At 44.0% G+C, this 14,711-nt stretch overlaps 1 protein-coding gene across 8 annotated transcripts in view; it reads right to left on the bottom strand.

Moving 5' to 3' along the window:
• The window catches only part of Sap130 (Sin3A associated protein), an 88,701-nt gene extending 78,587 nt beyond the window's left edge, over positions 1-10,114 (bottom strand). For 3 of the 8 annotated variants that reach the window (XM_006525949.2, XM_006525953.2, XM_030250471.1), the window contains exons 1-2: positions 8,929-9,362; positions 8,383-8,500 (exon numbers count right to left, since the gene is read on the bottom strand). In XM_006525949.2, coding sequence (XP_006526012.1) covers positions 8,383-8,500; positions 8,929-8,982 — 172 coding nt within the window. In that variant the 5' untranslated portion in view covers positions 8,983-9,362. Of the gene's footprint in view, positions 1-8,382; positions 8,501-8,928; positions 9,450-9,992 lie in introns of those variants that run through there. The other 5 variants (NM_001357554.1, NM_172965.3, XM_006525951.3 and 2 more) reach the window with 4 other exon arrangements.
• Between the last annotated feature and the right edge of the window lie 4,597 nt (positions 10,115-14,711).

Genomic DNA, 14,711 nt, shown 5'->3' with positions numbered 1-14,711 from the left:
GACAGGGTTTCTCTTGTAGCTCTGGCTGTCCTTGAACTCAGAAATCCACCTGCCTCTGCCTCCAGAGTCCTGGGACTAAAGGCGTGCACCACCACGCCCGGCTTACATCTATTTTTTCAATGGAACATTTTTAATGTAAATTTATTCTGTTGACAAGATTGATAAATTCAATATTATACATTAAAGATGGACTTCATTTGTTTAGTTAAAAAAATGTTCAAGTCAGTGCTGTGTAGTGACTTCTAGACAAACCTTTTCATCGTTAAGAGATGCTCTTAAAACACTGGATGTTCTATGGGGAGGTGAAACATTCATCCTCTATCTTATTAATAAGCTCAGGAAGTTAACAATTCAAAGGTTTCAGGAATTCCCTGGAACTGACCACATCTACAGGCTCCTCCTCCTCAAGTACAAAGGAGCTCTAAGGACTACTGAGAGGCATTCTCGGTAGCTATGCTACCACAAACAGGCAGAACAGCCAGGCTGCACGCAAAGGATACACATCAACATGCTGAAGTGCTGGTAGGTTGTGCAGTGTGCTCTAGTCTCCAGCTTTTGTACGCTGTCACCCAGGCTGTGGTGGGCGTTGGTGAAATAGCTGTCTTTGAGCCATTTCTGCTCCTGTAAGTAACTTCACTCATATATAAGTAACCCAAATAAATTCATGGGTTCCATGTGGACTTCGGCAGTATTCTTACTTTGGTTTTCCATGGGTTTCCTCTGTGTGTTTCCTAGATGTTTATTCATGTCTTCCCAGGAACAGTGCCATACAACACTCGGGTGAATCAAGGCCAGCCAGCCTGGGCAACTTAGTGAAACCTGGACTCAAATGTAAAAAGTTAAAAAATGTTGGGGCATGGCTCAGTGGTAGGTAGGTACCTGCTTGGTACACATGGGCTCTTTGGTTCAGTCCCTAGAACCACAAAAGACAGGGGTGGGAGGAAAAGGAAGAAAGAGATAAAGAAAGGAGGAAAAGGGGGAGTTTAGCATATTTCCTAACTTGAAGAACATACCACTCTCAGGAGTGTGGGTAAGGAGGAAAGGTACTTTCGACTGTATATATACTCTTTCTTTTGAGTTTTGGACTACCAGATCACATAACCTACTGAAAAGTTAAGACAATGCAAGAACAGCTAAGCATGGTAGTACAAGCCTGGAACCCAGAGGCTGAGATAGGAGGACTGCTACCAGCTCGAGGCTAGCCTTACCTAACACTGCTTTAATCACTGTCTCTGGAGGTGCAGCTCCATGAGTTTGAGGCTAGCCTGGTCTACATAGCAAAGTCTAGGCAAGAGTTGTATGGTGATACCCTGTCTCTAAGTACATAAAAAAATGAGGATCAAATACCAACGTAATAAAGCATGGTCATTTGTGAAAATCCTAGTTCACATTTGGCTGTTTTTCTTTGTTTGGGTTTTTTGAGACAGTGTCATCAGCAGTCTGGCCTGGAACCTACTTTATAGCTTAGGCTGACCTTGAACTTGCAAGTCTTGTTTGAACTCGCTTGTTGTTTCCTAAGTGTCAACACTAGAGGTGTGCACTCCCATACCCAACCTCACAAAGTAACACCATGCTTCATTTTCATAACATAAAACATTTGCTTAAGCAGAAAGTTTAAGTTATTTGAAAACTGTATAGAAAGAAAATCCCTCCATGAAAATCTATATGCCAAAGATGCTATCAGTTAATGTTTCAATACCACCTTTGGACACTTGTCACCTCTTTTTAAATTTGGTGTACATTTTTATTTAAGTAATTTTCAGTGACATGTAACTTACTTAAAGGGAAGTGTGTAACTGTTAATGATATAATCCAGTGGGCTTTCACAAACCTAAATCACTCAATGTACCAACGCCTAGTTAATAACCCACACACAACTGGCTACTACTCTGAGCTTCATGTAACCAAACTTATGACAAACTTATCTTACTTTACTTATTTACTTACAAAATGACCAATGTACATTATTGCACAAGCCAGAAAATGTTCAATGAGTCAGAAAATGTTAACCTGTAACAACGAAGTTACAAGTTATCTATTTTACTGCTAAGAGACATTTAGGATTGTTTTCAAGCTTTGCTATGATAATGGCAGTACTATTAATAGTCTACTGGACACAAACCTACTACTGCTAAGTAATATAAATAACTATAACATCTATGGCACCCTTGGGGGGTGTACAGTGTATGCACATATGTGCAGGTACTCTCATCTGTTGTGTCCCCTCTAGAGGCCTTTCTCTGCCACACCACTTCCCTCCACCTTATGTTCTGAGACACATAGAGTTGAGAGCTCACCACTTTGGCTAGAGTTCCTGGGATCTGCCCTGTCTTCAGCCTCCAAAACTGAAGTTACAGGCACATGCCCACATGCACAGCTTTTAAATGGGTGTGGGGAAATCTAAGCTCAGGTCATGCTTACACACCAAACACTTTACACATGAAGTCATGTCCTTAGCTCCAACTTACTACATCATGGGTAAAATGCTATGTAACTCTACTGTAGTCTTTAAAACTACTGTATTTCTGATGACTATTTTTCATTATCCCAAAGCCTTGTCTAACAAATTCTTCAGGAAAATGCTTCTCAAAGTACAAGAACTAGACTAAATGATTCTTATTTTCTTTTTTGGAGTTTTTTTTTAATTATTATTTTAAAATTATGTGGTGTACAGGTGCCCTTGGAGTTCTGAAGAGGGTATCAGATTCTCTGGAGCTGGAATTAGTTACAATGAATCATCTGATGTGGGTGCTGTGAACTTAACTCAGGTCTTCAACAAAAGTAGCAACTCTTTTTTTGTTTGTTTGTTTTTTGGTTTTTTTTTTTTTTCCAGGTAGGGTTTCTCTGTGTAGCCCTGGCTGTCCTGGAACTCACTTTGTAGACCAGGCTGGCCTCGAACTCAGAAATCCTCCTGCCTCTGCCTCCCAAGTGCTGGGATTAAAGGCGTGCGCCACCACTCTTAATAGCTGAGTCTTCTCTCTAGCCACACGTCTATTTTCTATTTTACACACAAGTGACTTGATTCTTCCAGAGCACTCAGAAATTTTGCAATTAGGATTTACAAAATCACTTGACTGAAGTACGACTTAAGTGTAGTGGTTTTTACCCTGTGAGTAGTGAGTGGTTTTTACCCCTTTCACAGGGGCTGCCTAAGACCATCAGGAAACACAGATATTAACACTACGATTCATAACAATAACAAAATTACAATTATGAAGTAGCAACAAAGTTATTTTATGGTTGGGAGTTACCACAACATGAGGAACCATGTTAAAGGGTCATAGGATTCGGAAGGTTGAAAACCATTGTAATAGTGTCTACTTGAAGAGAATTCAATGACTTCTATAGAAACCTCAGCACTCCTGAGCAGAATGGTGATGTAAATGTTAATGCTTAACTTTCTAAGAGACTACCAACTACTTTCCAAAGCAACTGTACCATTTTACACTTCTGCCAGCAGTGTTAGTGTATACCAGGCACTCCTCAGCCCCAGAGTCTTGATACACACACGGCCATTCCATGGGTGGAGAGTACTTAAGTATCATTAGGGCTCTAGTTAGGATTGCCACTATGACTAGCGATGCTAAATAGTTTTTATATGACCAAAAGTCATTTAGTCTTCTTTAGTGACACATATGGTCATCTCTTAACCATTTATAATCAATCAGCTTTACTAAGGAATAACCCACTAATATAAAATCCACTAATTCAATAAGATATGCTAATAAAAAATCCACCAATTCTGTATAAAATGAAAACTTTTAAAATCTATAATGTTATAACCACAACTATACAGAACTCTGTCCATCACTGTTGTTTTATATGCTCTGCCCAGGGAGTGGCACTATTAGAAGGTGTGGCCCTGTTGGAGTAGGTGTCATTGTGGCTGTAGGCTTTAAGACCCTCATCCTAGCTGCCTGGAAGCCAGTATTTTGCTAGCAGCCTTCAGATCAGCTCCTCCTGCACCATGCCTGCCTGGATGCTGCCATATTTCCACCTTGGTGATAATGACTGCACTCTGAACCTGTAAGCCAGGCCCAATTAAATGGTGTCCTTTATAAGAGCTGTATTGGTCATGGTGTCTGTTCACAGCAGTAAAACACTCACTGAGACAACTGATGCTCCTCTGGTACCAATTCTCTCTCTCCTGCTCCCTAGTCCCTAGACTTTAAGGACTTGTTATGCCAATAGAGCTGTCAGGTCCAGGATTCTACACCCAGAGAAGCTTGCCATGTGTGGTTCTGTGAGTCCGGCTCTTTCCCTTAGCACACTGCAGAGCTTTCATCCGTACTCTCTGCAAGTGTACTGATGTTCCACTAGAGCTCTGCTAGTGCACAGGAACAGCCCAATGAACAGTGTTCACTCACTAAGTCACCATCTGATAAATGTTTCCATTTCCCAGCTTCTGGCTACTAGGAACAAAAGTTCTATAAACACCTGAGTATAAATCTTTGGATAAGCATACACTTACGTTAACTTAGTTAAATACTGAAGGAATAAGGTTGGTTGCTTGTGTTTATTTTTTAAAGATTCTGCCAAACTGTTTTCCAAACTGGCTAGACTGCTCTGGCATTCACCATTCTAACTTAATTATTCTAGTGGAGAAACGTGGTTTGAATTTCTATTATCCCGAGGATGAAAACTGTTAAGCATCTTTTCATGTACTTCTTTTACCAGTTAGTTTGTAATAGTTGGGTATCTATTAGGTAGACAAAATTTTTCCTAACAATTAAAAAAATTAGGCTGTTTATCTTTTTATTATTTAGTTACAGGAGTTCTTTCTACATCTGGGATACGAGTCGCTACTGATACAGTTATTAAAAATACCCTTATATCCTTTGCTTGGAGTATACTCTTTGGTATTGGTAAATGATGTCTTTTGAAACGAGGTTATTTTTAATTTATATCAACTGTTATTTATTTCGTTTTTTGAGACTGGGTTTGTCTGTGTAACCTTAGTTGTCCTGGAATTTACTATGTAAACCAGGCTAATCTCGAACTCAGAGATCCACCTCTGTGCTTCCCAAGTGCTGAGATTAAAGGTGTGTGCACCACCAACTGGCTCAACTGTTTCTTTTATAATTAGTATTTTTTTTTTTTTGACTTGAAAAACTTTTGCTTACTGAAGTTACAAATGATTTCTTTTATGTTTTCTCTTAGAAATTAAAACTTTTATATTTAGTTTCATGGTATTCTTGAATTAATTTTTTTACCTAAGAGGAAAGTAATGATCAAGGTCTCCCCCCCACCCCCCATATTCTGGCATTTGGGGCTAACAAGACAGCAATGTGGGTAAAAGTACTTGCTGTGCAAGTGTGATGGCCCGGGCTTCATCTCCAGGTCCCAGGCGAGCAGGAAAAGTAACAACAAAAAACCACCAAATAATAACCACCAAATGAATCCGACAAAGTTGTTTTCCTGCCCCTATACTAGTTTACTGAAGTTCATTTCCGTATTTAATTATACACTTCTGCTAAAACAAAACAAAACAAAAGCCTGGTCATCCATCTATCTATGAATGCAAGCTGATTCAGGACACTTTACTTTATTCTATTCATTTATATTATGCCAGTACCCACACCACCTTGATTACGAATATTTGTGATAAGTTGTAAAATAAGGTACTAATGATTTTCCTTTCTCTGGGGTCATAATTACTTTAGAAATCCTTAAACTCTTTGGATTTTAAAATAAATTTTAGAATTGGGCTGTCAAAACTCTACAAATATGATTTCTTTGCATATATTTATTACTTAGGGAAGAAACTACGGTGCTGAAAATATCAAGTCTTTTAGCCTGTGACCATCAGGATCTTTCACTTACCTAGTTACCTAGTTACCTGACCTCTCTCATCAACGTCTTTGCTTCAACTTCACATTTTAACCCCACCCCCCTCTGTTTTTGTTGAGACAGGGTCTTACTATATAGTCTTGGCTAGCCTAGGACTTGCTATGTAGAGTAGGCTGGCCTTGAACTCACAGAGATCTGAAATTCAAGATAAGCACTATGCCACTGAGCTACATCCCCAACCATGCTTCCATTTGTTTTCAACAAAAGAGAATCTCGAAGCACTAGGATTTCTACTTTGAATATATACTTTAATTCCTGGCATGCTTAGGACCCCAAATTATCCCTGGGAAACAAAGATACGGGATTACTTAGGTGAAACCCTCTTCTCTTCCTCCAGCCTCCTCTTTCATTGTGCTAAGGTCTTATGTACTTCAGGGCAGCCCAGAAGATGCTGGGTACCCAAGGATGATCTTGGACTCCAGATCTTCTTGCCCCTGCTTTCTAAGAGTTGTTACAAGCATGTACCACCACATCCCATTATGTGGTGCTAGGGATGGAACCCAGAGCACCAGTCTGCTCAGCGAGCACTCTGGTAAGTGAGTTGCATTGGCAGCTTCTACAGAAAGAAGGGGGTTGCATTTCTGATGATCATGTAGCTCTTACATCATGTTGGACTGGATCGTCTTAGACTTCACATTTTTTTGGAGAATAAATTAGATTTATTTAAGAAAATAAAAGAAAAGCTAAGACAAAAATACTGATGTGAAAAATGAAGAGGTAATTTTTTTCATGAAAAATTTCAAAACACCATTAAGATTTGAGCTGGGTCTTAAACTCTGGCAAGTAGAGGAGCGTGGAGCAAACTATGAAAACTGTCTAGGAAAGAAGTCATTAGGCTTGATGCTAATCAAGACTCCTACTGCAAAGCTCCACAGGCCGATCTCCCTTTCTTTTTTCCATAAGAAACTCTCATTTCTTCACTTTAAAAACCAATATTCTTATCTCCATCTTTTAAAATTACCATTGTGAACATTTGCCAAAGGCAAAATATTTTCAGAAGTTTTTTGGGGAAGGAGTGTCTCACTCACATAACCCATGGCCTTGAACTTGCTTGGTAGCCAAACTTCAGCTACACTTCTTTAAACTGGTGAGCTTTTTTCAACTACCCAAGTGCTATGATTACAGGTGGGGTTCAGTATGTGTAACAAGAAATAAAGAACTTTAGATGGCTGTACAAGAAATTGACTACAACATGTGCTATCCATTAGCTTCATGAGACACAGGATCTGTAATATGGTAGAAGATAAGAGTCAGCACAGATATCCAGAAAATGACAGCTAGGATGAATCCTCAATGAAGAAAAACCTGGACAGGAAGAAAGGCTGTGCCACAGGGAAAATGGGAGAAATCCTGAGAACTACAAATACTTTACACAGAAAAAACAGTACACACTGTCCCACAGCAGGCATAGAGTAGCTTACAGTAACAAACAAATCTGTAGTTAAAAACTAAATTAGCACGAACTAGTCAAAGCAGCAGGAATGAGCCCAAAAGCTTGCTGGTGGATAAAGCCAGCCAGGCATGGTGGGACAAAGGTGACCCCGAACTGTCTTGAGGCCAGCCTGAGCTACATTGTGAGCCAAGGTGGTGGGGTGGAGTGAGAGACAGAATACAATGACAACTAGAGACACCTCAGCCTTTAGCTTGAGCAGTGAGTGAAAAGCAGCACTTGCCACCAGGAAACAAGAAACAGATGGGGAAAAGGTGACTTCACTTCAGCTCGCAATATATACTTAATACAGAGTGGAGACAAAGTCTGAAAACTGCTCACTGGCTTTGAGAAGTCTTGGAGGGTGGAAGGGGTTTATCTAGTGCATTTAGGATGTCCAGTACTTCAGTTGTGACAATCACAACTGTCTCTAGACATTGCCAATTAGTATAGAATATCGCCCAACCCACCACTGAGAATCACAGTCTATAGCACTCAAAAGATATGCTACAAATAAAAACCAAGTATATAAATACTTTGCAACCCTTTTTCAAGGGCCGGGGCAGCAGCTCATTCAATCGTGTGCTCGTCAGCCTAGCTTCCTCAGTTCCAGTCCCAGTGAGCCACCCTGTATCAAAAACCAAGGACAGTTCCTAGGAAGCGCATTTGAGGCTGACCTCTCACCTTTCAAAGCACACATGACCTCAAAAACACACTCTTAAAAACTCTCTCTCACATACTCTGCCTCTCTTTTCCTAATCTTAAGGTCCTAAGAAGGTCCTTAGAAGCAGAACTTCTTCACATTCACTGCTGGGTTTTCTCAGGGCACCACCACCATACCTATACCCCAAGAGAGAATTAAATCTAACATACAAATACTTTTAAAAATGGTTCTTACAAGTATGGTTTACTAAAGTTGCACTTAGCCTAGCATACATAAATGATTTTTTAAAAAAGAGAGGGAAATGCCTTATTTTAAGTGTATTGACACATCCTTTCCTCAAAGTCGATAAGACAGTAATTATGAAAAGGAGTTTGCTAATTTGAAGATAGTGACATTCTTCAAACAGTAAGCAATACAAAAGAGCTGTGACTTATCTTACCTGTGGCAACTTGGTTTATCAGTCCTGCGGAACCACTGCTTGCAATCTGTGAAGGTGGCTGGCTAAGCCCAGGGGAAGGGGTTCCTAACCGAGGAAACTGCTGGGAACTCATTTCCACCTGCAAAACAAGTCAGGCCACGATTACCAGATTCTGAAATTAGAACCGACATCGAGAGATCAAAGCATCTTTAGTACCCGTGACCTCTCAGGAAAACATATGCAGCTTCATTTATTTAAAAGTTATGATCAATGGCACAGACATCTATTGAGGGTTTTTTTACATTCTAAGGCTAAATTAATAATGACAGACTTTATACAAATGTTGGAGGCTACTATAAGCTTCCAAAATACTTATGGATTAAAAAAAAAAAGAAGCATGGAATGTTATATAGCCGCCAAATGGTAGTACCATAATCATAGGCTGTGTAAAATTTTTATGGAAAATAGTATGGCTCCTTTAAATACTCAAGCCTCACACCAAGGTAAATAGAACCATAATTAGTATGTCATAATGTCCAGCCCCAAGAAAGGATTGAAAAATCTTACATTAAGACCCGATGCTTGTGGAATCCTCAAACGCTTTTCCGTAAAGGCCTCCATTTAAGGATTTCCTTTCTTCCTCATCACGGATAATCCCCCCACCCCCCAACCCGAGACACGGGTAGGATTCGAGAACCACGGTCTCTAAAATTGTCTTCCCCCTCAGGCTTCGCTTATCTCCGGTCTACCCCAGTTATCCCCATTTCCCCTCCGAGATCCCAGGACACACGTTTCCAGACACCCCGGGTGTCGAAGCTCTGTCTCCCGGAGAAAACGTCCTACGGAGTCCTCTCGGCAAGATAAGCAGTGTGCCCTTTTATATGCAGCCGCCACGAAGGGCTCGAGGGGCTCTGCAGGCACGGAGGGAACGCAATTCGGAACGCGTCCCCGGCCCGCCTCAGTTCAGCCCGCCCGCCAGCCACACTCACCCTACGGCCAGCAGCCGCTCCGCTTACCACCTCTTACCACCCAACCTACCCCTGCCTCCCCCGCCCGCTCATTGGCTAGACGCGGGGTGCGTCACTGTATCCAGCACCAATCCGCAGTTGCCTGCGCGTTCTGGGCCCGCCCCGCCCTCCCGCCGGCCGCCAGCCAATAAGACGCCAGTCTCTCTGGGGGCGGGGAGCAGTCTAAACTCCGGGGCTGGGCCAATAGAAGGGAGAGATAGGCGATCCCTGGCAAGAAGGGCGGGGATCCGGGAGGCCCCGCCCCAGCAAGGGTCTGAAAGCGGCGGGCGCAGGGCCCGGATGTGGAGAGTCACTTTAAACTGCTCCAGAAGCCAAACTCCCTAGGCCGTCCTCCTTCCCGCTGACTTCCCTGCGGAGGCCCGCGTCCGCCACGCCCCCACGCCCGGAGCTGCCCACCCCTCGGTGTTTCTTGTCCTCCTTCCCACCGATCATCCGGACCCTGCCGCAGACTTAACTGCTCTGCCTAGCTTGCTAAAGAGCTGGAATGAGGACCGCAAGAGCTGTGGCGGCTCTGTCCTTCCCCAGGGACGAGCACCAGGACTGCCTAGGCAGTCCCGCCCCCTCGACTACTCCTCTCCCTCCCGGCTCTCGTTCCGCCATTACCTGGGCGCGGCCACGCCGTCTAGAGCTTGCTCTTGTGTGCTCTCCGTCTTTAGGGCTAATGTCCTCGGGCTCCGGACCCGCAGCCGCAGCCCGGCCGCTAGCACTCTGTCCCCCACCCCTCACTCCAGCTTGGCTGCTTCCGCCGCCGTAACGAGACTTTCGCTTACTGGCTACGACAAACCCCGCCCCTCGCTCAGGCAGCCAGTCCTCGCCTGCAGGGAACAGGACAACAGTCGGTCCCGCCTCTTGGAGCCGAAGAGGCCTCTAGGAAATGTAGTCCCCAGCCCTAAGAGGGCGGGGCCTGGGCGACTGGACGCGGGCTTCACTGTTCTTCGCAGTCAAGTCTGAAGACTGTTCTGCCATTTCTTTTGGGGACTGACACGATAAAGGATTCCACGGTTTCGCTTCAGCGGGAAAGCACTCGGTTGAATTTTACCCCGGTGATGGAGGCAGTGGGACGCGTAAGGAGTAAAGGAGGATGATTGTGGCTGCCCCGAGAGCCCGCCGTATCCTCATGGAGTCTCCTCCCCTTGCTGCACGTAGGATTGGGTCTTGTCATGGAGGGATTCCTGGGGTGGCTGGACCCCGCTGGAGCCGAACACCCGCCTGGGTCGTGCTCAGTGCACACAATTGGATAAGGCAGCTCTACTCTCCCTCAAGTCTTCCGTATTACAAAGAGAGAGGTGGGGTGCTGTTTTGCCTGTAGTGGAAGTTATAGAGTTTATGTCTTTGCCAGAGATGGTGCTATACATTTTTTGACTGCTAAGAGATTACGGACCTCTCTTCCCAGAAGGTCATTTAGAACTAGAGTTTTGTGATCATAATAGATTCTTTGTAACAAGCCATACTGTTTGGGAAGAACTGACTACCAGAGTTTCAAGAGCCCCTCCTCCTTCTTGCTATTTTCTTTTCTCACGTCATCCTTTAACTCTCTGGTTTCTAAATAACTGACATACTTCAGCCTGCTCTCTATTTAGGTGATTTCTGACATTATACTTTTTGTTAATTTTTAAATTTTTTGACATTGGTGTTCACTCAATTGGCCAGACTGCCTTGAACATAATCTGTAGCCCTATCAGGCCTTGAGCTTGCATTCCCCCTGTCCCAGGCTCCAGAGTAACTGGGATTGCAGGCTTGTGCCATTGGCCCTGGCTAGTGTGCACATCTTGCTGAGTTCTGCCACGGTCTCAAACTACTCCTTTAAAGTTATTAATACAAAAATCCAAAAAACAAAAAAAAAAATTTAAATTGGGGGGAGGGATGCTGGAGAGTTGGCTCAGTGGTTAAGAGTACTGATTGCTCTTACAAAGGTCCTGAGTTCAATTCCCAGTAACCACATGGTGAGTGGCTCACAACCATCAGTCATGGCATCCGATGCCCTCTTCTGGTGTCTGAAGACAACCACAGTGTACTTATATAAATAAAATAAATTTTAAAAAATCTTAAAAAAAATAAAATAAAGTTACTAATACTCAAGGAGGTGATGAGATAGTTCAGCAAGCAAAGGTGCTTGCACACAAATATGTAATGAAAGTAAAAAACAAATCAAAAGCTGGATTGATGGTTTAGTTAAGAGTGTGTATTGCTCTTATAGAGGACCCAAGCCAGTTCCTAGCACCCAAACTGGGCTCTTAGAATCACACAGTTGTATAGGTATGCCCACACCACCAAGGGATGGTGCTGGGATACAACATGCATATGAACAGGCATTCCTATGCCACACCTGTTACCACTGGACCTTGGCATACATAGGAATAGGCATGGCCACTCCATGATATGGTGGTGCTGGGCCACTGAACAGGTGTGAACAGAAATGTCTGTGTGGCATTGTGCTGTTACAGGGACATGGTACTTGTATGAACAGGTCTGCACAGCCACGTGCCATGGAATGGCCAGTGGTCACAGGTGTGTGTTAACACATGCCCATGCTGTCACAGGATGGCACTGGGAAACCACATGCATGTGAACAGGTGTGCACACACCACCGAGTGGTGCTAGGACGTCATGGCATGTGTGCAAACAGTTGTGCCTACATTGTCAAAGGATGGTGTATGAAACGGCATGTATGTGAACATCACCACGTGATAGCACCAGTGTGGAAAAGGTGTGCCTACATTGCCACATGACTGGGATGAGACATAGCCTGTAAATAGGTATCCCCATGATAGACAGATCACACCATACATGTGAAGATGTGTCCTGAGCCATCATGTTATGGAGCTGGTACACTGCTGTGTGTGAACAGGTATGCCCACACTACCTCGTGACAGTGCTGGGACACAGCATAGCTTCACTGCCACTTGACAGAACTGGAACATGGCATTCTTGTGAACAGGTTAGCGCATGATGCATGATGATGGTGCTGGGACTTGGCACATGCATGAACAGACATGTTCAGATTATTTTGTCATAGCCACTGCACAATGAGGCAGGCACATGGTATGTGTGTGATGACATGTGATTGTGCCACCATGCAATGGTTTCAGTATGTGTGTGAGCACACATGCCTGTGACACTACATGAGTACACTGGAACATGGCTCCTGTGTGAGCATGCATGATCAAGTCACCACATCATGGTGCTGAGACACAGCTCATAATAGAACATACAATGCCATGCTGCCAAATGGAAGGGCTAGGACACTGCTTGTGTGTAAACAGGTATGTACATTCACTGCCACATGATTGCACTGGGACAAGGAATTTGTGTACACAGATGAGTCCATGGTGAAATGCAATCCTGTGGCATGGCATGTATGGGGACAGGTATGCCCAGTGCCATACTTGATGGCACAGGGACATAGCATATGGTGCCACTGATGGTGTTGGGTTATGGCATATAGCATGAGCAAGCATGCAAATGTCACCATGTAGTGATGCTAGTATTTGCTTCTTTGTGAAAGTGCATGTCCCAACCACCATGTCACAGTGCTGGGACATAGGTAGCATGTGATCAGATGTTCCGTCAGCATCACATGGTGCTGCTGGTACATGGCATGTATGTGAGCACGTGTGTCCCACACCAGTAGTGGAGGGCACTGGCACATGGCATGTGCCAACAGGGTTGTACGTACACACCACCATTGTCACATGTATTAGCCAACATGCTGACACCATGTCATGGTGCTGGAACATGGCATGTGTGTAAACAGTCATGCTCAATTCCACCACTGATGCTGCTGGAACACAGAACATATGTGAACAGGTGTTCCTGTGCTATGTGTGGATGCTGGGCCAAAGCATGTGTGTAAAATGGTGTGCATAAGCCAACACTGACTGGTGGGACCTGACACACATGTGAGCAGGCTTGTACATAATGTTGCAGAGATATGGATTGTTGGAAATTGGTTCTAATGCTGTGTTTCATTTTGGTTCCCAAAAGCTGTGCTTCCAAACCTGAGGGACCCTGTCCCCAGCTGCCTTCAATTGATAATAAAGCATTGCCATATAGCCAATGGCTGAGCAGGGAGACAGGGAGGAACTTTTAGATTGCACGGGCAAGGGATCAGGGGAGAGCCATGGCTTGAAGGGAGAAGGGACAGATTTAGGAGCTTCAGGAGAGAAAGCGTCCCTCAATACAGGTGGAAAGGGAATGAGGCCCTAAGGGGTGGGGGTTGGGGTGGGGGCTGTCCAGAAGATAATAGGACAGCAAAGATAAAATATAGATTTAGAGGGTGTTAAGCCAGGAATAGCAGAGGGAAGTGTGTGCTAGCTGTGGGGAGGTTTGGAAGTGCCCAGCCATTGAGCTAGTCAAGGCATATCAAAATTAGTTGGTGTGTGTGTCTTTCTTTGGGGCACAGGGAGAGACAGAGAGGAGAGGGAAACAAGAAAGTGAGGTGGAAGAGAGAGGAAATAGAGTGGAGAGAGAGGAGAGAGAGTCAAAGACAGGAGAGCAAGTTGAGAGAGAACGAGGGGAGAGTGTGAGGTGACAGTAGAGAGAGTTAGAGAGAAAAGAGAAAAAGAGAGGAGGAGAAAGTGGGAAATGAGAAAGAGGAAAGAAGAGAGAATAGTGAGAGAGAAGAAAGAAAATATGGGAAAAAAGAGAGGAGAGCAAAACGGTAGGGAGGGAGGGAGAGAGAGGAGGAGGAGAGCAAAGAGAGAAAGAGACAAAAAGAAAAAGTGACAGGAGAGACAAAGAGGGTGGGAAACTAGTCAGGAGAGAGGGGAGGAAGGAGGAGGAGGAAGAGGAAGAGAAAGGAGGAGGAGAAGAGAGAGAATGTGACAGAAAAGAGGAGAGAGGGTAAAGAGACAGGAGAAAACAGAGTAGAGGGCAAGAGAGATGAGAAATGAGAGAAAGGAGAGTTGAGGAGAGAGGGCAGAAATAGAGACTGAAAGGAGAGAGCGAAACAGTAGAGATATAGGAAAGAGAGTGTAGAGAGAGGGGATGTGAGAGAGGAGACTACAAACAGAGGGGAGGGGAAGGAAGAGTAGGGAGGGAACAGAAAATCAAAGAAAAGGATAAAAGATGGAAGAGAGAGGTGAGAGAGGAGCACAAGAGAGCAGAGAATAAAAAAGAAAAGAGGGAAGGGACAAAGAGAGGAGATAGAATAAGGAGAGAATATAAGTGCACAGAAAGAAAGAGAAGAGGGACAGGCAGGAGATAGAGCAGAAAGAGACAGATGAGGAGGGAATGAGATGTAGAGAAGCACTCACACTGTTTTGTACACCATAGCAAATGCACAGAAACTGGGTCCAAGTTAGGCGAGAAGGAAAGGCAGGA

This window comes from Mus musculus, chromosome 18 (genome assembly GCF_000001635.26).
Source record: "Mus musculus strain C57BL/6J chromosome 18, GRCm38.p6 C57BL/6J".
Classification (NCBI taxonomy): domain Eukaryota; kingdom Metazoa; phylum Chordata; class Mammalia; order Rodentia; family Muridae; genus Mus; species Mus musculus.
The sequence above is the reverse complement of the archived record's forward strand: the minus strand, read 5'-3'. Positions and strand labels throughout refer to the sequence as shown.